The 26,263-nt window shown below is 37.9% G+C and overlaps 1 protein-coding gene across 2 annotated transcripts in view; it reads left to right on the top strand.

Moving 5' to 3' along the window:
* Positions 1 to 26,263, top strand: part of PDZRN4 (PDZ domain containing ring finger 4) — a 375,873-nt gene that overhangs the window by 302,647 nt on the left and 46,963 nt on the right. For both annotated transcript variants that reach the window (XM_049694039.1, XM_004283466.3), the window contains 2 exons: positions 2,187 to 2,443; positions 5,359 to 5,461. In XM_049694039.1, coding sequence (XP_049549996.1) covers positions 2,187 to 2,443; positions 5,359 to 5,461 — 360 coding nt within the window. The remainder of the gene's footprint in view (positions 1 to 2,186; positions 2,444 to 5,358; positions 5,462 to 26,263) is intronic.

Raw genomic sequence — 26,263 nt, forward strand, 5'->3', positions numbered from 1 at the left:
CATTCTGCCATTGTTAAAAGAGTTACTCCAGATGCAAGGTTTATAGGAAAAGGTAACATTATTGACATAATTCCAGTAGATTTTAAATAGTTGATAACAGATTGTGACCAGGAGTTCTTTTCAGAGAAGGAGGGGTATGAAATCTTGTACGAGTAAATATTCACTAAGTTGAAGGGACACCATGAAGCAGGAAACGTGTGGACAAAAGGGCAATTCTTCCCTAACACATAGATACTGACAGAGCAGTATTATCTACCACTGGATCATCTTCCATAACCCTGGAATTTATAAATACTGACCACAATATGAGACACAGAGGATGACGCTATTCATCATGAGAGGCCAGATTTTAGGTTGTGCTTTTCCATCCTGGAACTTCTCTTATCATTTGCTGACTGCAGGTCCTCAGGAGTGGTGGCCTCAGCCCAGAGTGCCTGTCATCCAACAGCAGCTCAAGGAGTGAATGCTGGTCAGTAGGTGTCCCGCGTTCACATCCTCCTGTATGCCCAAAGTCATCAAGCCATTCCAAGGTTGTGCCAGAGAAAACTCAGTGGGAATGTTTAAGTTTAGTTCGTGGAGAAAAGAATGAGAGAGTAAATGCACAGATTAGTGAGTGTGCACTTTGGTAGGTACACACCCAAATCTCAAACTGATGTTTCTTACTAGTTATTCGAGAACTGTACTGGGTCATATGGTGCTGGTGAGGAAACTTAATTGCTCAATTTCTGAAGGCACATTAACTCTTTCAGGGTCGATTGAGCAAATTAGCTCCTCCAGGTCATTAAGCCCATCTCTACATGACATGGTGATTTCTACCTGGCATTGTATCATTTACCCCCAAATGCCCCACATTTGCTTTGAGCATGCACATATTCTTTGTCTACTCAGGGAGAGAAAATGTGCTCATTTGAATGTCAGCCAATCGCTCTCTGGCTGCAACTCAGTGATTCCCTTTGATTCTTTTGAAGGCACCCAGGGATCTCTAAGATTTACTGGAGCATAGCAGTTATCAGAGCCTCGCCAACAGGCGGATAGTTTAGTTGTCTAGAAATGGTATAATTTCAGGGGTTTTGAGCACAGTACTGTACTCCCAAGTATGTCTTCCTATTTGCAAAAGCCAATATTATTGATTCATTGCAGGTGGGAGTTGTGAAGTTCTTTCAGGATTCTGTAGTCCTTTATGAAAACACAACTTCCACTAAGAGGCTGTGCTATCAGGACCCATTTTAGGGGAATAAATTGATGACAATTTGAGAGTAGTCTCTATACTGTCTCTCAAGAGGGTGATCAGAAAAGAGTGTGGCTGTTTTGGGGTGCCACAAATGTGGGGGAACATCAATGGCCCTACATAAGCAGGTGTGGGAGAGTATCATCACTAAAAGAATAATTTTTATCTCCCAAACGCCAATGGTTGGCCCAACTGAGAAGCAGTGATGGAGGGCAAAGACAAACATCACCTCTTCCTCTGTTATGTCAAGGGCTACACTGGAGAGTCATAAACTGGTATAAATGGAAACAGGCAAGGAGGCAAGGGACATGGTATGCTCACTCAGAGGTGTTTTAGAGCAGTGCTACTTTCTTGTGCATATAAATCAGCTGGAATCTTGTTGAAATGCCAGTTCTCATTTAGTAGGTCTGGGATAGGGCCAGGGATTCCGTATTTCTAATCTCTTATGCTGCTGGCCTATGGACCACACTTTGAATAGCAAGGATTTAGCATAATATGCACATGAGCAATAATCTGGTCTTGGATTAAAATGATGAATATGAAAGAAATTTGACAATATCCCCCCAAATTCGATTTCAAGTCAGTAAGACTGATTAAATATTGAAAATACCACCAAGAGATTGATAGATCATTTTTTAAAAAGGATATACTTAACATTTCTACCTAGCTGAAGATTTTGAACATTTGCTGAAGTTTGTGTGCTGTTTAAGTTTTGAAATCTTTACTAATAATTCTGACGATGTGCTTGCTAAAGGTATAAGAAATAACTGTTTTCCTAGTCTCCTTCACTTTCTCCTGCTGATGAAGAGTTCAATAAATGTCAATGTCTGATTAAATATTCCTTTACAAAATTCTTAGCAGAGCTGGTTTAAGTCTCCCCTGCCCACCTTTTTATAATCTATCATGACAGCCTCTCTGTTCTTTCCTCTGAGATGAACAATGTCCTTTTATCTTGCAGGTCAATGGGAAGGATCTCTCAAAGGCCACCCATGAAGAGGCAGTGGAAGCTTTTCGAAATGCCAAGGAGCCCATTGTGGTCCAGGTGCTAAGGCGAACACCTCTCAGTAAACCAGCCTATGGGACGGCCCCAGAAGTGCGGCTCGTGAACGCCAGCACCCAGACGGACATCACCTTTGAACATATCATGGCCCTGGCCAAACTTAGGCCACCCACCCCTCCAGTGCCCGACATCTGTCCATTTCTGCTCTCAGACAGGTATTTTTCTGTCATTTCTCCCAAAGTCCTATTTGTTGTCATTCGTCATTGAAAGTAGGTGTTGGGAAGAAACAGTCACTGTAGCAAGTTGACAACTATGGAGACAAGCTCTCAGTTCTGTTTGGAAAGTGTCTGTAACTGTGTCTCCATCCAATTAGTTCTCAGCTGTCCTGCTTACTTTTCCTGACCTGCATGGTTGTTTCAGCTCAGGAATCATACTTGCTGAGATGCTGAGTGAAAAAGTCTGGCTCTGATTAGTTCATCTTCATATTTCCAGTCAACACAAGCCTCACACAGCTCATGAGAACTGGTCAGGGAAATAGCTTTTCTCACCGAAGCTGCCAAAAACCTTGTTAAGACAGACCCAGAAGTGGCATGTTGGCACTATATTCTTCTCTGTGTGTCGCCTCTCTCTCTTTTCTCTTTTGCTTTTCTCTTCTTTAAAGGAGAAGCTAGGAAATTTATTAAAATGCAATTCTCCAAAGGAAGAAATTACCTGATATATTGAGACGTGAGCCAAAGATCCTGGCTGTCCAAGAAGAAGTATAGAGCTACAAAATAAGGAATTATTAAAGGAATATTTCTTTTCAATTTTTACCTGAGTTAAAGGCAGTTAGAGATAGTTTATTCAAATAATGCTACCCTTGCAGCTTTGGAAGTTTGTTTTGCTCCACACACTTTGTTCTGTGAACTTTTAAGCAAATATTCAAACATTGTTGAGAGCTTGATTTATAAGAGCAGTAGTCTCTTTAGCCTGTATTTTCATTGCCTACTGCAATCCATGCTCCATTTAGTAAAATGTACACTTGGTCCTGACACCCGCCTGCCCTTTAGTGGCTTCTGTTAAGTCCAACTCAGTGGTTCACACGTGTACATTAGAATCACCTGGGAACTTTGAAAAGCATTATCAATGCAATGCCCAGATCAATCCCACCTCAGGCCAAAAGCCAGGCATTAGAATTTTTCAGAAATTTCCCTAGGCAATTTTAATGTGCAGCCATGCTTTGGAAACCACTCTTTGAAACTTCAAGTTCCAGGAGGGCAGGGGCTCTGTTTGTCTGACCTACGATTCTAGTCATCTATCCCTTACTTATTAAATAGCCCCTTGTGTCAGGTACTGGAACTAGGTACTGGGCATAAAACTGGGAACAAAAGATAAAGCCACTGCCTCCTGGAGCTTATATTCTACAGTGGAGATGAAAAATACACAAGCAAACAAATATACAATATTCATTAGTAGAGTGTAACCCAGAGTAGCCATCCAATAAATACTTTCTTGAATGAATAATAGCTAACATTTATTAGCTAACTTAACATGTTTTAGGGAATATTCCAAGTGTTTTACAATTATTAATGCATTTACTCCTCATAAAAACATTCTGAGGGAGTACATTATATTATTACCATCCCCATGTCACAGATGAGGAAGCAAATGTTAAGTAATCGGCAAGGTCATACAGCAAGGAAGCGATAGGGCCAGGCTCCTGGGCCCAAGAGGTCTGACTCCACTGCCCACTCCCTTAACCAGTATGCTGTGTCCTCTTCCCAAGTCCTGCAGATCATAGCTGAAAGGTAATCTCTTCTAGCAGACTTCTTAGGACTGTAGTAGGTACTCTCATAGTGTCTCTATTTTTCCCTTAATTATCTCACTATATTAAAATTCCCACTTTGCTGCTCTACCCAATTAAAAAGACACCAACCGATTTCCAGCCATTGGCATAGGGCCTGGCATCTGGTAGATACTTGGTAAATGTTTACTGAATTAATAAGGTGTTCTTCACAGCAGGGCTTCCTACTTACTAAGTCAAAGACCAGGGAAACACATCAGATGCCCCAAACAGCAGGCTCTGATGTTTTACCAGCCCAAATGGGCTTCTCAACAGGGAACTCTCCTTATACTATGTAACAACCTAAATGGGAAAGAATTTGAAAAAGAATAGATACATGTATATTTATAATTGAATCACTTTGCTGTACACCTGAAACTAACACAACATTGTTAATCAACTATACTCCAATATAAAATAAAAAGTTTAAAAAAAAAAGCCAGTCCAGCTTTAAGCTAGGAGGGTTCACCTGTTAGACCAGCAAGCAAGATACTAACTGTACTGCTTTTGCTATTTGCGTGAAAATCAGAGAATATTAGAGTATAGTGAGAAGAGGCTGGTAGAATATTTACACTGACTGTGTGAAGGCACCAGGATGGATCTCTCTGGCATTTCAGCTAGTAATGAGGGGACTAATTTATGCCACTAACTCCAGTTTGTTCATAATGTCCAAAATGGCTGGGCTTAGAGGGCTCACCTGAAACCAACTTGGTTAATTTCACTTAGGCCTTTTCACTGACTTGGAAATACTTACAGAGGACCTCATGCCCTTTGCTGTTCAACTGTGCTTAGCTTTCATATTGTATAATGTATAGTGTCTCTATCATGGCATATAGCAATTTGAAAGGACTTCTATAAATTATGAAAACCATTTCCCCAAAGTTAAAGGATACGTAGAAGTAATATACAATGCCTTGGGTCCTCTTCATTCCCTTCACTCCATCAGTTCTCTTTGGTCTCAAATGCCACACACCGATGCATGGATCAAGTCCATTCGATGGAATGGAAGGAGGCCAGAGTATCGATATAGCACCACGGCGGGGAGAGGTCGCACATCTGCCCCTTCACAGAATGAAGCTTGACCCTGAGCCATTATCTTAGTATTCTCTCAGAAAATCAAATTGATGGACTTCATATAGGGGGAGAAAGAAAACAGTTGCTCTTTCTGCGGTGTAATTCGTTTAAAGGCTAGATCACTAAAGGTCTTATTGGCGAGCGGTGAAAACTAAAGTGAAATTCTAAAATTAGTTTTAATCTTGGGAACAACCCTTTTGATCCATTCCTATCATATTGCTACATTCCCCATAGCTGCCATTCTCTTCATCCGATGGAGCATGAATTTTATGAGGACGATGAGTATCTTTCCAGCTTGCCTGCTGATGCAGACAGAACTGAGGACTTTGAATATGAGGTAAGATCATTTTCACACCACTTCACATTTCTTCGTGAAGTTATGGTTGAGGCGTTTTGCATAACAAAGAAAAAATTAATTTATTACTGTGAGAACTATTTTGTCTATTATATATCTAAGGTAAGAGCTTTTAAATATTTGTTTCAGCTATTTGGCACTGGTATTTTAATTATATTGGAAAACATTTTTATAATACAAGCCTGAAAATAATTTGCTCACATTTTTGTTGCTTTATATAAATAATATTATGGCAGCTACATTTTTTTTCTTCATTTGGTAATATAAGAGAATTTCCAAGTAGAGTTTGGAAAAGAAATTATATTTAAAACCGAGACTGTATTTACTATTTTCATTCATTGTGTAGTATTTTTATTTTAACTGATAAACTAAATCTTATATTATTTTTATTCCCCTTCACAAATTCAATTTTTTTTTTAATGACTCAAGTACTCTAAAGAGCAGTTTCCGTGACTTTCTAGATTGAGAGATGACCATGTTTAGCCTTCACACGGTACATGTCAGAGTATCTGTACTGTGTTATGAAACAACTCCAAAAGCCCATCTATTAATTACTTAAAAGCTTTCACAAAAGTTAAAGAATTTATCCTAATATTTCCTCTGCTTCTGCAGTCTATAAATCTTTAAAAGGTTTCAGACTACTCTGACATTTGGAAATAAAGTAGATTGAGGAGGTAAAGAAGCTCTGGTAAACAGCCAGAGAACCTGTGATTATCTGCCCTTTTAATGCTTTCAGTGATGTCATACAAGTTCAGCAAAATGTTCTTTTCCATTTTACAACCAGGAAATCCTGAAATCTCTTCCCTTAGGGGGATCTGAAATCAAATAAGGCCAATTCAGTGAAGCTCACCTAAAGCAAATAGATGTTTATTTGAAATCTTGCCCCTGCAAAAGTCATTGCTGGGGATTACAGAAATCATTATTTCTTTTCAGCCGGAATTTGGAAGGGTGTGCCATGATACCTAGTATCTGAGTTGATGGTTTTGTTGCTGTTGTTCATGTTAATTTCTTATCCCCTCCTCTCCATTAATTTGATTGAAAATTTTATTTTATAAATCTGCTTAAGTACTGGTATACACTGAAATAGCCATTGAGTTTTGCCCATTCATGCAAAATAAATTACAAAGTTGAGTCACTTATCCAAATAGTTCAAGATTAAATGATGTTTTTCTTTCAGTTAATTAATTGCTTTGGGTTTGGGGAATGGATTTTTCTAGATCACTTCAGCTTTTTGTTTCGTTTGTGCCTTAAAGCTTTATTAAAATACATCTGTGTGCTAGGGGAGGACATGGGAGAAAGACTTGCTTAGGCTAAGCAGGTTCACAGTAAAAATTCTTTTAATTAATTAGCATATCTTTGACTATTACAATACAGACAGATTCTATAGTGATTACTATTGCTGAACTGCATCCTCTTTTCTGACCAATGTCAGTCCCTAGGAGAGACCAGCATCAGTGTGATGACAGTGGTAAATGCTCAGACAGGCCTTCTGTAGCCTGCAGCCTCTACTAATCACACCACCATGGTCATTGCTTTGCTGTCAGCTGTGATTCTCTTGCCAAAGTCACCTTTCTGAGTTATTGAAATAAAGAATATTCCCATGAAATTTAAATAAGGAAGAAGTTACTGTGACAGGCTTCGGTCTTGAGAAGGGATACATTTGAGAATATCTGCATGGCTAAAAGTAGGGGTGGAAGCACTGGGGAATACCCCAAGGATAACTGACCAAGCTTAGGAGAGAATGGCTCTACCCAGTACACCTCAGTCTGTTATGCTAACATGGCACAGTGTCACACGCCATCCCTCTTGTTTGCATCAGATGAGACTGTGAGCTCTAGTCAGTCCTCTGCTATCACCAGAGCAATAAATTTTTGCAAAATTTATTTCCCAGAGCTGGATTCCTGTGAATACGTGCAGAATATTTGTGAGAATTTAAGAGCTGATAGTATCACCAGGGAGATTTAGAAATGCTGCCTTTACACAATATTACACTTAGAAGCAGGCTGGTCAAGTGTTTCTGTGACAGGCTCAGATGACCCCAGCTCCTCCAGGAACTCTGTTATAACCCAGTAGCTGTGGGAATGCAGTGGATGCAGTGGTCCTTCAGGAAGGACCTGTTTTGTGCCACTTAGAGAGTATTATGGAGAACAGAGGTCTAATGGCCAAACAGAGGACTTCATCTCAGAAAGAGGTATTCATTCCTCTTCAACCTAAACATGAAAACACATCAATAGGCAATCGGAAAAGTAGAGACTGGACTCCTTTCCATCTGCTTTCATTCAGTTGTACCATAAATATTTAATGAGCAGTTAAAAAAATATGCCAGGTTCTTATCTAAGTTTGGGATTGATGAAGCCTCTGCCCCAGTGGAGTTTAACCTTTAGGAGAAAGAGACGGACAAGAAACAAGTAAGTAAAGACATATTATATCAGAAGGTGATTAACTGCTAGTAGACAACAAACGGTGTGGGTAACAGAGGAAGGAAGTGCATGGTGTTGGGATGAGGTGTTGCTCTCTTATACAGGGTGGTCAGGGAGGGCTTCTCTCATAAGAGACCTAAAGAGAGTAAAAGAGCTAGCCGTGTGGATTCTGAGAGAGGAGCTTTCCAGACAGAGGGAAGGGCAAGTACAAAGGACCGGAAGCAGGACCACAGCTGGTGGGCTCCAGGAACAGCAGAGGCCGGTGTGCTCTGGGGGCAGAGGCAAGGGCGTCGGGCAGCGGTAGGAGGTGAACTCAGAATGAGTAGCTGGTGGAGAGCAGGGCTGGATTCTGCAGCCCTCGTAAGATCCCTCTGCTGCTGAAATGAGATTTAAGATGGGCAAGCAGAGCCTCCAACAGAGCATTCGGAGGAGGGTGGGAGGCTGGAAGCTGACCGGTGACAGAGGCAGGGGTAAGTCATAGTCTGAAAGCACAGCATTCATCCTGGCCCGGAGGGCTTTGCCTGTGTGTCTGCACTTCCATTCCTCGCCTCGTAGTTTTAATATAGTTTGTGCTCGGGCGGGTTTTTTCTTCTGACTTTTCGAGGGCAAAATATCATAGGCCAGAGTGAAACTCAGCTTCTGGCATCCACTGGAATTAGCATAATAAATCTACTCTTAAAAGACAAAAAGAGTACAGAACTGAATTTCTGAACTTGCTGAAAAACAAACTATGCAACTATATAGGCACCTTTTTAAAGGCCTACTTACTATTGACTCAGTGAACCAAAGGTGATCTGTCTATCTTGTGAATACACATTTAGGGACTTTTAGTGTGTGGATTATTGACCCAATAGACCAAAACAGATCTGACTATCTTGTAAAGACATATTTAGGGACTCTTTAACATGCAGATTATTGCATTGATAGATGGTAACAGCTCCCTTCAGAGCCGTGATAGACAGCAAATGTTTCTTTGGAGATATTATAGTCAATGTGTCAATGCTATGGTGACTCTGGTGTGTTAGGGACCACTGTGAAATTTTTATGACACCCATATCTCACCATGGCCTATCACCACTTTGCCTCAGAAAATTATTTGCCTGGGTTTTAAATTTCCCCCCAGTGCTTCAGAAAAGTCTCAGCAGACCAACCTGTATTAAAAGACTCACAGCTTGAAATTTGATCGTTTTAAAAAATGATGGCACTGTTTTCTAATTAAAAATGTAAAGGATTTTAATTTCATTTTTGAGGGAAAAAATAAAAATATCAATATTTACACAATGCAGCCATCATAAGAGTCAGGGTGCTGACTCTTACTTCCACTGAAATACCGAGGATTAAGCACTCCTTTTTCTGTATTTTCAACTTTGTTCTTTTTTTTTTTCCTAGAGCCAGCTAAAGGTTGAAATAAATCATAAATAGCCTTTAGCAAGTCAGAGGCGGATCTCAAATCCGGCCTTTACCAGAAATAATTTAAAGGGAAAGCCTTTGAGAAAACAGAGCTCTTTTGTTCAACTCCTAATAAAGGTATGTTTGCTATTGCCGGAATGCAAGGAAGACGTTGAATTTTCTGCACCATTTGCCGTCAACTCTCAAAACTCAGTGTTGATAGAAGACAGTCAGAAAATTAATAAGTACAACATTTGGATAGTATAAAACATCATGTTAGCCAAGACAAGCAAGTAATTTAAGCCACATTTCTGAGCTTGGTGATTTTTATCATTTAGAAATGCTGCTTGAAGTTGTTTTTATTCCTTCCCCTAAGATTACGTTGAAGAAACATATCCAATAGCCTGAGTTAAGTGCACATAGAGTTTCCCTTGTGTGTACATTGTCATCACTATGAAAGAGGATTTAGAAGTTTGCTTGGAGAGGTATTAAAAGTAGAAAAGAGAGAAAGACAAGTATGTGTCAGAGTTCTATATAATGTTAACTGAAACCCAAACTTGGGCTAGTATCTACAAACAAGAAAGAGCATTTAGCATATTAATTAGCTTCCTCTTGGCAATTCTTATGCAAAGCATAAGTAAACCCTTGTGCTATGCTGAGAAGTGTCATTTTGCAAAATTTATTTCCCAGAGCTGGATTCCTGTGAATACGTGCAGAATATTTGTGAGAATTTAAGTATATAATCCCTCTTGTACATAGTTAAAGAAAAGAGAATTATGAATCAGGAAGATATTCATTCAAAAAAGTAGTTAACAAGAGGATAAGCATTAGTGAGATTTTAATCATATCTTTTTGAGCAACTTCATGATTTGTGAGCCAACTTTCAGAAAAGTTTCCTTAGTGTGCACATATAGAGCTGTGTGGCTCCTTTCTAGGCTGTGAGGGCAGAGGCCTTACCTGTGTGTTCATCATTGCCTGATATCACCTGTCTCATAGTGGATGCTCAGTATTTGATGCAGGAATATATGAGGATTCCCACTATTGTCTGTATGGACCAACCTTTGAGCAGCACAATCCCTTTCCACCTTTTGCACAAGGGAATTGGAAAGGAGCTTCAGATGACCATGCAGTTATAACAGATATCCTCTCCCTTTCTAATAGCTATTTGTTCTTTTTTTCTTTTAAAGTTTGTACTGTTTTACTGACCTCTCCCTATTTACCTCACCCCCCTAGCCCCTGAAAACCATCTTTCTACTCTCTGTTTCTAAGAGTTTGACTTTATTTTGTTTTCTTTATGTTCCACATGAGTGATACCATGCATATTTTTTTTCTCTATCTAGCTTATTTAACTTAGCATAATGCCCTCAAGGTCCATCCCTGTTGTCACAAATGACAGAATTTCCTTCTTTCTCATGGCTGAATAATATTCCATTGTATGTATATACATACGCATACAATGGACTATTATATATTATATATATGTGTGTGTGTGTGTATATATATATAAAATATATATATATATAAAAATATAAAATGTTCTATAAATATTTCTGTCGTGATTTCCTGGGTTATAGTTATTTATGTACTTATCTTTTTCTTCTAAATAGTTTTTATTTTTTAACAGAAGTGACCACTTCTAATTATCTTTATATCACCTGGAAAGCCTAGCACATGCCCTAGTTCATGGGGGGCACTCAGCAGCATTTGCTTGATAAGTGAACAAAGTATTGACCATTGCTGCTACTGTTCTTATTTTATGAGTCCTGAAAACAAATACAAAGGGTTACATGAAGGGAAGGAAGAAGAGAGCTGATGGAGAAGAGAAATTTGAAATAAAGTGTGAAAGTCTTTGAGTTTTTTCCCCATAATAATTCAGCTAACAGCCCTGTTGTTAACCAGTTAACATACACTTGTGCCAGATCATAAAAGAAGAAAATCTGGATGTTTTCGGTTGCCTTTCTAACAAAGAAGATGCACATGTTTTACCCCAAACTTATAAGCTGGAGGACCCTAGTAAATAAACATGCTAATTTACGTAGGTAAAAATGACTGGGGTTCAGTTTGTGTTAGGATAATCATATGCCCTGGTTTGCCCTAAACTGTCTCCATATACGAATACTGTTCAAATTTAACTATGAATAGCATCCTCTTCCATTTTCAAAAATGTCCTTTTGCATACCTTGTATGGTTGTCCTAGTTTTTATATCTGTTGAGCCTTAATGGAATCTGAGATTTTGTAATCCCATTTTATATAATCCTAATAGTACAAGCAGAGATGACTCAGAAGTTCCTAATTTGAATACCCATGTTTACTAAATTGAACAATTTTCCTAAGTCATGAATTTCTATTTAAAAAAAAAAGGCCTTCTTAAGGAGTGGCTAGAGAGAAAATGCCACAAAGTTGGAAACAGTCATCAAAGTTATTGTAATTCTTTTAGATTTCTTACTGAAAGAAATGAGTTTAGTATGGCTGTTAATTTGGTCATGTAATTTCATAAAACAAATATGAGGCAAATCTGTCTTTTGCCTCACTGATTATGACAACACTAAACTTTATTTCCTAAGAAAACAATGAAAAGCAAATTGAACCTTCCAAGTTGATGATTAAACAATGTAACCAAGGGCACATTTCTTTGACTAGGAATCTAGATATAAAATGAAGATTCCTTATGCTACGTATATGAATTTTATCAAAATGCTGACATTCAGTTTTTGTTTGAAGATACTCAGTGATACACATTCAGATGATTTCCTTGCATTACTGAAAGGTGTTCGGGAAAGGTTGGGTTTAAGGTGAACATTTGCGTATGAAATCCTATTTTCCCAATGACTTCTATTCTGCTTTCAAAGAACAGTTTTCATAGGTACAAAGAAAGAAGAGCTATCTGTTCCAATATAAAGCAAATCACAGATAAGCATTCCAATGTTCCTTTCAGAAGCAATGTAATCAAGTGAAAGGAATCCAAACTAGGAGTCTGGTCCCAGTTCTAGCTCTGTTGCTTGAAGGGACCACTTACCTCTTCAATCACAGCATCCTCACATGTGAGCTCTGTGAGGCCACTAGTGTTGGTTATGGAATGATTTGTCAGCATCTAGTTCTTCCATGTAATACAAAAGCAAAGTGACACAAATGCATAGTCAAATCCTTAAAAATTTTACAAATATTTTAACATTTCAAACATATCAACCGACACTTTATGGGTTTTTATAAAGAGAGCACACACACATGTAAGACTCCACATTGTGAGTAGTTGTTCTGGTCTGTACAGACTGTACAATAGTCTGGTCTGTTGTACCAATTGTAGCAAGCAACACGCCCTCTCGCCTTGGCTTTAGCTTTAGTGTTTAGAACAAGTTAACTCATATACATTTGCCAATTCAGAATGTCAGATGCAGTCTGTAGGCACTAGAAACAAATGGTTTTATTTAAATACAGTGTTTATTTTTTAATTAGAAAAATACAGAAAATAATTCTAGTTTGGATTTTTTTTCCATCAATTTATTATCTCTGAAAAAAATGTTGGAATCTTTAAAGAGCATGTGTTTTGTATTGGCATATCGTTCTACCTTTTCTCCCTTAAGACATAAGCTATCGGTGATGCCCTAGTTCTCAGTTATGTGGTGAGCCCACCGGTATTCACTATGTATTAAATAATCTAATTTAATATCGGTAAAGGGGAAACTTGCATGTACAATACAGATGGGCCAAGAATTATGGTAAATCTGATCTATGTGTTTGAAGTCCAAAATAAAAAATTTAAATATCATTATCCGCAATTGTATTACCTGAGTTAACCACAGTCAACATTTAATGTGTTTCCCTCTTTATGTACATTGTTTTTTTTGTATAACTGAAAATTTACCTTTTTGTTGGGTATTTATTTTTCCAGATTTTCTTGGCTATCATAAAAAGCTACAGTAAAGTGCTTTATACATAAATCTATCTGTATTTTTTCCAGCTTTACTGAAATACTGAGTTAGCCAAAAAGTTTGTTTCGATTTTTCTGTAAGAGATGGAAAATCCCAAATGAACTTTTTGGCCAGCCCAATATAACTGCTGTATAACATTGTATAAATTAAAGATATACCACATAATGATTGATACATGCATATGTTGCAAAATGATTACCACAGTAAGGCTAGTTCATACATCCATCCCCTCACATGATCACCATTTTTATGTGTGTAATGAGAACATTTCAGATCTACTCTCTTAGCCACTTTCAAATATATAACATAGTACTGTTAACTGTAATCAAAACGCTGTGCATTAGATCCCCAGAACTTACTCACCTTATTGCTGGCCGTTTGTACCTTTGACCCACATCTCCTCAAACCCCCCAACCCCAGCCCCTGGCAACCACTATTCTACTCTCTGGTTTTGAGTTTGGCTTTTTTAGATTCCACATATAAGTGAGAACACAATATAGCCTTTCTCTGTCTGGCTTATTTCACTTAACATAACGCCCTCAGCGTCCATCTACGTTGTGGCAAATGGCAGGATTTCCTTCTTTTTACGGCTGAATAATATTTCATTTTGTGTGTGCGTATCATGTGTATGTATGAGATAGATATATATATATATATATATATATATATATCACATTTTATGTATCCATTCGTGGATTGATGGACACTTAGGTAGTTTCCATATCTTAGCTATTGTGAATAATGGTGTAATGAACATGGGGGTGCTGATATCTCTTTGATATCTTGTTTTTGTTTCCTTCGGGATTGCTGGATCATTTTGTAGTTCTATTTTTAATTTTTGAGGAACCTCCATACTGGTTTTCATAGTGGCTGCACCAATTTACATTCCCACTATCAGTGCACTAGGTTCCCTTTTCTCGCCATTCTCACCAAACACATTATCTGTCATTTTGACTATAGCCATTCTAACAGGTATGAAGTGATTGATATTTCATTGTGGCTTTGATTTGCATTTCCTGATGATTAGTGAAGTTGAGCACTTTTTCATGTACCTGTTGGCCATTGTATCTCTTCTTTATGAAAGTGTCTATTCAAGTCCTCTACCCCCATTTTTAATCAGATTATTTGTGGTTTTGTTGTTGTCTTTGCTGTTGAACTGTATGAGTTTCTTATGTATTTTGGATACTAACGCTTTATGTGATGTGTGGTTTGCAAATATTTTCTCCCATTCTGTGCAATGCCTCTTTATTCTGTTGATTGTTTCTTATTCTGTGCAGAAAGTTTTTAGTTTGATGTAGTCCCACTTAATTATTTTTGCTTTTGTTGCTTGTGCTTTCGGTGTCATACCCAAAAATTAGTTGCCAAGAACAATGTCAAGGGGCTTTGTCCTCATATTTTCTTCTAAGAGTTTTATAGTTTCAGGTCTTATATTTAAGTATTTAATCTGTTTGAAGTTAATTTTGTGAGTGGTATAAGACAGGGACCCAATTTCATTCTTGTGCATGTGATACCCAGTTTTCCCAGTAGCACTTATCAAAGAGACTGTCTTTTCCCTATTGATTATTCTTGGCTCCCTTGTCAAATAATAGTTGACCATAAATGCTTGGGTTTATTTCTAGGCTCTTCACTCTGTTCCACTGGTCTATGTGTCTGTTTTTTATAGCAGCATCATACTATTTTGATCACTATAACTTTGTAATATGGTTTAAAATCAGGAAGTGTGATGCCTCCAGCTTTGTTCTTCTTTCTCAAGATTGATTTGGCTATTTGGGACCTTTCTGGATCCATACAGATTTTAAGTTCTTTTTCTATTTCTGTGAAAAATACCATTGGAATTTTGATAGTGATTGCATTAAATTTGTATATGGCTTTGGATAATATGGACATAACAATATCAATTCTTCTGATCCATGAACATGAGATATTTTTCCACCTATTTGTGTCTTTTTCAATTTCTTTCACGAAAGTCTTACAGTTTTCAGTGTACAGATCTTTCATCCCCTTGGTTAAATTTACTACTAAGAATTTTACTGTTTTTGATGTTATTGTGAATAGGATATTTTCTTTATTTCTTTTTCAGCTATTTCGTTGTTAGTGTAGAGAAACAGAACTGATAACTCTATGTCGATTTTGTATCCAGCAATTTTACTGCATTCACTGATTAATTCTAATAGTTTTCAGTGGGATCTTTAGGATTTTCTGTATATAAGATCATATCTTCCACAAACAGAGACAACTTTACTTTTTCCTTACTGCTTTTTATTTCTTCTTTTTGCCTAATTACTTGGGCTAGGATTTCCAGTGCTGTGTTGAGTAGGAGTGATGTGAGAGGACACCCTTGTCATGTTCTTGATCTTAGAGGAAAAGCTTTCAACCCTTCACCATTGAATATGTTAGCAGTAGGCTAGTGCTATTTGGCCTGTATTATGTTGAAGTACATTCTTTCTATACCCAATTTGTTGAGAGCTTTTAATCATAAAAGGATGTTGAATTTTGTCTAATGCTTTTTCTGCATCTATTGAGATGATCATATGATTTTTATCTTTAATTCTATTAATATGGTGTATACAGTTATTGATTTGAGTATGCTGAACCACTTTTGCATCTGAGGGATAAATCCCACTTGATCATGGTGTATGATTCTTTTAATGTACTGTTGAATTTGGTTTGCTAGTATTTTATTGAGAATTCTTGTGCCTACATTCATCAGGGATATTGGCTTGTAGTTTTCTTATTTTGTAGTGACTTTATCTGATTTTGGTTTTAGGGTAATGCTGGCCTTATAAAATGAGTTTGGAAGTGTTCTTTCCTCTTCAATTTTTTGGAAGATTCTGAGAAGTACTGACATTAATTCTTCTTCAACTGTTTGGTAGAATTCACCAGAAGAACCATCTGGTCCTGGGCTTTTCTTTGTTGGGAAGTTTCTGATTACTGATTCAATCTCCTACTTATTATTGGTTTATTCAGATTTTCTATATTTTCGTGATTAAGTCTTGGTAGATTGCATGTTTCCAGCAGCTTATCCGTATTTTCAAGGTTATCCAATTTGTTGAGTGTAATTGTTCATAGTAGTCTCTTATGATCCTTTGTATTCCTGTGATTTCAATTATAATGTGTTCTCTTTCATTTCTGATTTTATTTATTTGACTTTTCCTTCTTTTTATTCTTAGTCTAGCTAAAAGTTTGTCCATTTTTTATCTTCTAAAAAAATCACCTCCTACTTTCACCGATAATTTCTTGTTTTCCTGGGCTCTATTTTATTTATTTCTGTTCTGATCTTTGTTATGTTCTTCCTTCTGCTAACTTCAGGCTTAGTTTGCTCTTCTTTTTCTAGTTTCTTGAAGTGTAAAATTAGGTGGGTTTTTTCTTTTTAGTTTTTTTTTTTCCCCTTAGTGTCAGCATTTATCACTAACTTCCCTCTTAGGACTCCTTTTGCTGCATCCTGTAAGTTTGGGCATGTTGTATTTCCATTTTCATTTGTTTCAAGAAATTTTTTGATTTCCTCTTTTATTTATTTTTTCATTATTGGTTGTTCGGCAGTACGTTCTTTAATTTCCATATATCTGTATATTTCTTTCCTCCTATTTTTTCCTCCTATTATTGATTTCTACATTTATACAATTGTGGTCAGAAAAGATACTTGGTATGGTATCAGTCTTCTGAATTTGCCAAACTTGGTTTGTGATCTGACATATGATCTACTCTGGACAATGTTCTGTATGTGCTTGAGATGAAAGTGTGTTCTGCTGCAGCTGCTGGATTGAATGTTCTGTATATGTGCATTAGGTTCATTTGGTCTAAAGCATACAGTTCCCCCTTCAACAGTGGGAGGGGGGGTAGGTACACCAACTGCCCCATGCAGTCAAATATATATAAAAGTGTGTAACTGTACAATCAGCCCTCCATATCCATGGTTCCACATCCACAGATTCAACCAACCATAGATTGTGTAGTATTGTAATACACATTAATTTTTTAAAAATACACATGTAAGTGGGCCCCTGTAGTTCAAAATTGTGTTGTTCAAAGGTCAATTGTATTTCAAGTTCAATGTTACTTTATTGATTTTCAACATATCCTTACTGATTTTCAATGTTTCCTTATTGATTTCTTGTTGATGATCTGTCCATTGTTGAAAGTGGGGTATTGACCCCTCTATTATTATTGTATTGTTCTCTATTTTTCCTTTCAGGTCTTTTAATATTTACTTAATAAATGTAGTTGCTCTGCTGCTAATATGTATATTTTTACAATTGTTATATCCTCTTGACAAATCGACCCCATTATCATTATATAATGAGCTGCTTTGTCTATTGTAATGGCTTTTGACTTACAGTCTATTGTCCCTTTTGGTTTCCACTTATACGGAGCATCTTTGACATGGTGGAATTTGAACCATAGGAAGGCTGTAGAAGCACATCTGATTTACTTAACAGAGAAAACTAAAGCCCATGAAAGTTAAAGATTCACCTAGCACATTTACTTATTAGCAGAAGCTGGACAAAATTTCCTCTTTTTCTTAAAAAAAAAAAAAGCAAAACATTTATTATAAAAAAAATAATAGATATTCATTATTTTGTTTCCTTATTCATATTCCCCTTTGGCATATATTATACTCTTGAAAATTATACTCTCTAGAAAAGAACACATACTCAATAATTCACTTTTCTTTTATAAACAATCCCAAACCAACACATCCTGAAAAGTGATCACTTGTAATTTATCTTCTGAGAGAGGTCTAAAAGTCCTAAATAACCATTGGAAAGATAGTGTGTTTTGAGGGGATGTTTATGAGTAACTAGAGAATCCACAAACAGCTGTTAAACCTTTTTGCAGCCAGGGAGTTCATAATCCTTAAAGAATTTTTTCTTCCATTCACTTATATGCGAGTACCTGCCAAATAAAGGCAGTTGTGAATTCCCTTAAGCAAAAGTTTTAAATTCTTTTAATGTTTTAAAGTTCTTTAAGTTCTTTAAAAAAGAAAAAAAGAAAAAAAGAACATGAGAGAATTTAGTTGGGAAATTCATAAGAAAACTGTGATTTCCCTAAGTGAAGACACTACTGTTTGTAGTTAAGAATGATTTAATCACTTCCTGTCTGATAGGCACAGAAATTAATATAATCTCTTCCTCCAAAATGAAAGTGAAAGGGACTCAAACCTTTTTTCTGTCCTTCAGATATCCCAGATGATCATCAGAGTTCCCATTACTGACTTTCTTCTGTGTTAACTTAAAGGTCCAAAAATTTCCAATGATATGCATTTATTCACCTTAAACAGTTTTTAGTAATGCAATAAAACCTGATGTAGGATAGGTAAACTATAGGACTCACAGTAATTCACAGAGGTGGCAGCACATGTGAATATTCAGTTAGTTTTACTCTCTGATTCTCAGAGGAGGAAATGCATTAACATTATCCCAACTCAAAACCAGACTCGTCATTCCATATGCAAGTTGTATTCTTTATGTCTGTCAAAAGAAGAGAAAGCCAGATATTCTCTCAGGGACTTCTCTCAGGTGTGGGGAAGTTATTTTTAGTATCATTTCTTGTCACTTTTCTTATAGGTCTTGAACACGTGCATAACTATAGTAGCCATATAACAAAGTATAGACTTCTGTAATATAGTAATGAAGGTGATCAATGTCTTATAGATATCAGATCAATCACCTGAAAAAGACTCTAGAAGATTTTCTGACACCTGAATTATTTTGCTTATATTCCAACTGTATAAAATAAATTACCTTCATTAGGTCCTCGTTTTTGTCCCTTATAATTAACTTATCCATTAATTTGGAAGAAAACCCTTAAAAATTGTATTACTCACAAACGAAGGCCTAATTATATCACTCTGATTGGAGGAAAAATTATATTTAGATATATTAGGAATCAGCCTGAAGTGGGCTCAAGTTAAACTCCACTGCTTAGTACTTGTGTGACCTCTTGCTGCCTAAGGTTCCTCATCTGCGTGAAGAAAATAATATTAACAATAAGTATTTCTTAAGATTAAATGACATAATATATGAGAACCTAAGTACAGTGACTGGGATATATATTTATATTTATATTTTGAGTGTGCGTATTTATATGTATTTTCCATCATTTAACCATTGTAAGGCTCAATTTCATCACCTTGAGTGAAGAATATTTAAGAAGGAAGGAGAGAGAGTTGATGTCTCCTCACAACTAGGGCACCTACCAGATGCTAGTGAGGGACCTCGACACCCAAGGGTATGGGCGGAACCCCCGAGTGACTGGGTAGGATGTGGGGGGAGCGAGTGGGGAGGAGAAGTGGAGGAGGGATGGGACCAGCACCCCTGAGGGGTGGCTGGGGGAGGGGAGGGGTTCCCATGGCTGGAGAGTCCCACTCACCACAGGGGATCAACAGGGACAGGGAAAGACCCTCGGAGGTTCAGAGGATTGGAGGGGAATGGGGCTAGTGTTTTGCATACCCACTCAGGCCCCAGGGAGCCTGCTAGTGTCCCAGGCCTGGTCCTCTGCACTCCTGGGCCCTCTATGGCAGTGTGGGTCCTGGGGGCAAGGGAGGGAGGAGGGGAAGAAGAGTAGAGGCGAATGGGGAGGAATCCTAGGGGATCAGAGGATGGGGGAGGAACATGGCTAGCATTTCTCCCACCCAGCTGGGCCCCAGTGAGCCTGCTGAGGTCCCAGGCCTGATCCTCCACACTCCGATGCCAAAGGCACTTCGGGGCCCCCTCCTGCCTCTCTGAGCTTAAGCCCCGCCCCCCACACCCCAGTGCCTTTTCCTGCCACATAAGTCCTGAGTCTAGACCCCACCCCTGCCTAAACCCAGCCCCCAACTAAGCCCCCCAGCCTAAGATCCACCCCCCACAGCCAAAGCCTTTTCCGGCCTTTTTTTTTTTTTTTTTTGCTACTGCAGTTCTGTTTTACCTTCCAGTAGTTGTTTCACTTTTCTAGTATATATGCTGGTTTTCTAATCTTATTTTATTTTTTATTCTTTATTATTGTTCTGCCTTTTTTTTTTTTTTTTTGGCCACACTGTGTGGCTTGCGGGATCTTGGTTCACAGGCCAGGGGTCAGGCCTGAGCTCCTGTGGTGGGAGAACCGATTCTGAACCACTGGACTGACAGAGAACCTCAGCTCCCAGGGAATATAAATTGGAGTGAGGTCTCCCAGAGGTCCTCATCTTGGCACCAAGACTCAGCTCTACCCAACTGCCTGCTAACTCCAGTGCTGGAAGCCTAAGGCCAAACAACCAGTAAGACAGGGACACAGTCCCACCCAACCAAATAAATGAGACAACAAAAAAATACAGATGAAGGAGCAAGGTAAAAACCTACAAAACCAAATAAGTGAAGAAGAAATAGGCAACCTACCTGAAAAAGAATTCAGAATAATGATACTAAAGATGATCCAAAATCTCAGAAATAGAATGGAGGCAGAGACTGAGAAAATGCAAGAAATGTTTGACAAAAACCCAGACAGACTAAAGAACAAACAGAGATGAACAACACAATACCTGAAATGAAAAATGCACTAGAAGGAATCAAAAGCAGAATAACTGAGGAAGTAGAACAAATAAGTAAGCTGGAAGATTTTATTGGCATAGAGTTGCTTGTAGTAGTGTCTTAGGATGCTTTGTATTTCTGCAATGTCTGTTGTAACTTCCCCTTTTTCATTTCTAATTTTATTGATTTGAGTCCTCTCCCTCTTTTTCTTGATGAGTCTGGCTAATGGTTTATCCATTTTGTTTATCTTCTCAAAGAACCAGCTTTTAGTTTTATTGATCTTTGCTATTGTTTTGTTTCTATTTCATTTATTTCAGCTCTGATCTTTATGATTTCTTTCCTTCTGCTAACTTTGGGTTTTGTTTGTTCTTTCTCTAGTTCCTTTAGGTATAAGGTTAGATTGTTTGAGATTTTTCTTGTTTCTTGAGGTAGGCTTGTATAGCTATAAACTTCCCTCTTAGACCTGCTTTTACCACATCTCATAGGTTTTGGATTGTCGTGTTTTCATAGTCATTTGTGTCTAGGTATTTTTTGATTTCCTCTTTGATTTCTTCAGTGATCTCTTGGTTATTTAGTAATGTATTGTTTAGCCTCCATGAGTTTGTGTTTTTTATGTTTTTTCCCTGTAATTGATTTGTAATCTCATAGAGCTGTGGTCAGAAAAGATGCTTGATATGATTTCAATTTTCTTAAATTTACTGAGGCTTGATTTGTGACCTAAGATATGATCTTTCCTGGGGAATGTTCTGTGTGCACTTGAGAAGAAAGTGTAATCTGCTGTTTTTGCATGGAATGTCCTATAAATATCAATGAAATCTATCTGGTCTATTGTGTCATATAAAGCTTCTGTTTCCTTATTAATTTTCTGTTTGGATGATCTGTCCATTGGTGTAAGTGAGGTGTTAAAGTCCCCCACTATTGTTGTGTTACTGTCGATTTCCTCTTTTATAGCTGATAGCAGTTGCTTTATGTATTGAGGTGATCCTGTGTTGTTGGGTGCATATACATTTATAATCCTTTTTTTTTTTTACGGTGTGCAGGCCTCTCACTGTTGTGGCCTCTCCCATTGCAGAGCACAGGCTCTGGATGCACAGGCCCGGCTGCCATGGTGCATGGGCCAAGCCGCTCTGCGGCATGTGGGATCTTCCTGGACCGGGGCACGAACCCTTGTCCCCTGCATTGGCAGGCGGACTCTCAACCACTGCACCACCAGGGAAGCCCCCATTTATAATTCTTATATCTTCTTCTTGGATTGATCCCTTGATCCTTATGTAGTGTCCTTTCCTGTCTCTTCTAACATTCTTTATTTTAAAGTCTATTTTATCTGTTATGAATATTGCTACTCCAGCTTTCTTTTGATTTCCATTTGCATGGAATATCTTTTCCATCCCCTCACTTTCAGTCTGTATGTGTCCCTAGGTCAGAAGTGGGTCTGTTGTAGACAGCACATATATGGGTCTTGTTTTTGTATCCATTTAGCAAGCCTGTGTCTTTTAGTTGGAGCATTCACGTTTAAGGTAATTATCGATATGTATGTTCCTATTATCATCTTCTTAATTGTTTTGGGTTTGTTTTTGTAGGTCCTTTTCTTCTCTTGTGTTTCCCACTTACAGAAGTTCCTTTAGCATTTGTTGTACAGCTTGTTTGGTGGTGCTGAATTCTCTTACCTTTTGCTTGTCTGTACAGCTTTTGATTTCTCCATCGAATCTGAATGAGATCCTTGCTGGGTAGAGTAATATTGGTTGTAGGTTCTTCCCTTTCATCACTTTAAGTATATCACGTCACTCCTTTCTGGCTTGTAAAATTTCTGCTGAGAAATCAGCTATTAACCTTATGGGAGTTCCCTTGTATATTATTTGTTGTTTTTCCCTTGCTGCTTTCAATAATTTTTCTTTGTCTTTAATTTTTGCCAGTATGATTACTATGTGTCTTGCCTTGTTTCTCCTTGGGTTTATCCTGTATAGGACTCTCAGCACTTCCTGGACTTGGGTTGCTATTTCCTTTCCCATGTTAGGGAAGTTTTTGACTATAATCTCTTCAAATATTTTCTTGGGTCCTTTCTCTCTCTCTTCTCCTTCTGGGACCCCTATCATGCAAATGTTGTTGCGTTTAGTGTTGTCCCAGAGGTCTCTTAGGCTGTCTTCATTTCTTTTCATTCTGTTTTCTTTATTCTGTTCCGCAGCAGTGAATTCCACCATTCTGTCTTCCAGGTCACTTATCTGTTCTTCTGCCTCAGTTATTCTGGTATTGATTCCTTCTAATGTATTTTTCATTTCAGTTATTGTATTGTTCATCTCTGTTTGTTTGTTCTTTAATTCTTCTAGATATTTGTTGAACATTTCTTGCATGTTCTTGATCTTTGCCTCCATTCTTTTTCTGTGAACATTTCTTGCATCGTCTTCTTTTTTTTTTTTTTTTTTTTTTTTTGTGGTACACAGGCCTCTCACTGTTGTGGCCTCTCCCACTATGGAGCACAGGCTCTGGACGCTCAGGCTCAATGGCCATGGCTCACGGGCCCAGCTGTTCTGCGGCATGTGGGATCTTCCCGGACTGGGGCACGATCCCATGTCCGCTGCATCAGCAGGCAGACTCTCAACCACTGCACCACCAGGGAAGCCCTCTTGCATCTTCTTGATCTTTGCCTCCATTCTTTTTCCTTGCTCTTGGATCACCTTCACTATCATTATTCTGAATTCTTCTTCTGCAAGGTTGCCTATCTCCACTTCATTTAGTTGTTCTTCTGGGGTTTTATCTTGTTCCTTCATCTGGTACATAGACTTCTGCCTTTTCATCTTTTCTGTCTTTCTGTGAATGTGGTTTTTGTTCCACAGGCTGCAGGATTGTACTTCTTTCTTCTGCTGTCTGCCTTCTGGTGGATGAGGCTACCTAAGAGGCTTGTGGAAGTTGCAGGATACAAATTTAATGCACAGAAATCTCTTGCATTCCTATACACTAACAACAAAAGATCAGAACGAGAAATTAAGGAAGCAATCCCATTTACCATTGCAATAAAAGGAGTAGAATACCTAGGAATAAACTTACCTAAGGAGGCAAAAGACCTATACTCAGAAAACTATAAAACACTGATGAAAGAAATCAAAGATGACACAAACAGATGGAAAAATATACCATGTTCTTGGATTGGAAGAATCAATATTGTAAAAATGACTATACTACCCAAAGCAATCTACAGATTCAATGCAATCTTGATCAAATTACCAATGGTATTCTTCACAGAATTAGAACAAAAAATTTTACAGTTCACATGGAAACACAAAAGACCCTTAATAGCCAAAGTAATCTTGATAAAGAAAAACAGAGCTGGAGGAATCAGGCTCCCTGCCTGACTATAATACAAACTATAGTACAAAGTACAATACAAACTATAATACAAAGCTACAGTAATCAAGACAATATGGTACTGGCACAAAAACAGAAATATAGATCAATGGTACAGGATAGAAAGCCCAGAGATAAATCCATGCATCTATGGTCACCTAATCTATGACAAAGATGGCAAGAATATACAATGGAGAAAAGACAGCCTCTTCAATAAGTGGTGCTGGGAAAACTGGACAGCTACATCTAAAAGAATGAAATTAGAACACTACCTAACACCATACACAAAAAGAAACTAAAAATGGGTTAAAGACCTAAAAGTAAGACTGGACACTATAAAACTCTTAGATGAAAACATGGGAAAAACACACTTTGACATAAACCACAGCAAGATCTTTTATGACCCACCTCCTAGAGTAATGAAAATAAAAACAAAAATAAACAAATGGAACCAAATGAAACTTAAAGGCTTTTGAACAGCAAAGGAAACCATAAACAAGCCAAAAAGACAACCCTCAGAATGGGAGGAAATATTTGCAAATGAAGCAACGGACAAAGGATTAATCTCCAATATGTACAAACAGCTCATACAGTTCAATATCAATGAAACAAACAACCCAATCAATAAATGGGCAGAAGACCTAAATAGACATCTTTCCAAAACAGAAATACAGATGGCCAAGAGGCACATGAAAAGATACCCAACATCACTAATTATTAGAGAAATGCAAATTAAAACTACAATGAGGTATCACCTCACACTGGTCAGAATGGCCATCATCAAAAAGTCTACAAACAATTAATGCTGGAGAGGGTGTGGAGAAAAGGGAACCCTCTTGCATTGTTGGTGGGAATGTAAATTGATACAGCCACTGTGGAGAACAGTATGGAGGTTCCTTAAAAAACTAAAAATTGAACTACCATATGACCTAGCAATCCCACTACTGGGTACCCTGGGAAAACCATCACTCAAAAGGACACATGTACCCCAATGTTCATTATAGCACTATTTACAGTAGCCAGGACATGGAAACAACATAAATGTCCAAGGACAGATGAATGGATAAAGAAAATGTGGTACATATATACAATGGAATTACTCAGCCATAAAAAAGAACGAAATTGGGTCATCTGTAGAGATGTGGATGGACTTAGAGTCCGTCATGCAGAATGAGGTAAGCCAGAAAGAGAAAAACAAATATTGTTTATTAACACATATATGTGGAATCTAGAAAAATGTTACCAATGAGCCTATTTTTAGGGCACAAATAAAGACAGAGGCATAGAGAACCGACATGTGGACACGGGGTAGGGAAGGGAGAGTGGGATGAATTGGGAGATTCAGACTGACATATATACACTACCATGTGTAAAATAGATAGCTAGCAGGAACATGCTTTAAAGCACAGAGAGCTCAGCTCAGTGCTCTGTGATGACCTAGATGGGTGGGATAGGGGTGGTGGGAGGGAGGTCCAAAAGGGAGGGGTTATATGTATACATATAGCTGATTCACTTCATTGTACAGCAGAAACTAACACAACATTGTAAAGCTATTATACTCCAATAAAAAAAATAAAAATAAAAAGAGAAGGAAGGAGAAAATGAACCTTCAGAAAAGAAACCCCACATCTTATGGATGATAGGGTCTGCAAGCCCTTGAAACATGAGTTATGAACTGCACACAAAGAGAGATGCTCTGAGTGTCACAGTGGACCCAAACACATTCAAAAGTCCTTTATGTAAAAGCAAAAAAAAAAAAAAAAAAAAAAGACCTTTAATGAAGCCTGTTTGGATCTCTGACTTTCATCTTCTCTATTCTTTTTCTTCAACATGTTAAAAGAGGAGTTTGACTCTCTGCCACTTTTTAAAAATCTCATTTATTTCTCAGTCCATTAAAATGTGATATGAGTATGACAAGTAATAACAGAATGACCAAATCCAGTTATACCATCTACTTCCCTAACCTTTCAGCTGCATTTGTGCTATTGCCCATGTGTATCTTCTTGAAATGCTCTTCTTCCTTTGTCTCCATAATACCACACTGCCTTTCCTCCTAATCCCAGAACAGCTCCACCTGGGCTTAATTCAGTTTCCTATCTCTTAAGTTTGGAGCTACTACAAGCTTACTTCTTAGAGCTTTGGGGAGAGTTAAGCAAACTGCCCAGTGGCTCTTGGTGTTCCAAGCTGGCAGGGAGAATGGAGCTGGAGGAATCCTTAGTGTG

Source organism: Orcinus orca, chromosome 11 (genome assembly GCF_937001465.1).
Source record: "Orcinus orca chromosome 11, mOrcOrc1.1, whole genome shotgun sequence".
Classification (NCBI taxonomy): Eukaryota; Metazoa; Chordata; class Mammalia; order Artiodactyla; family Delphinidae; genus Orcinus; species Orcinus orca.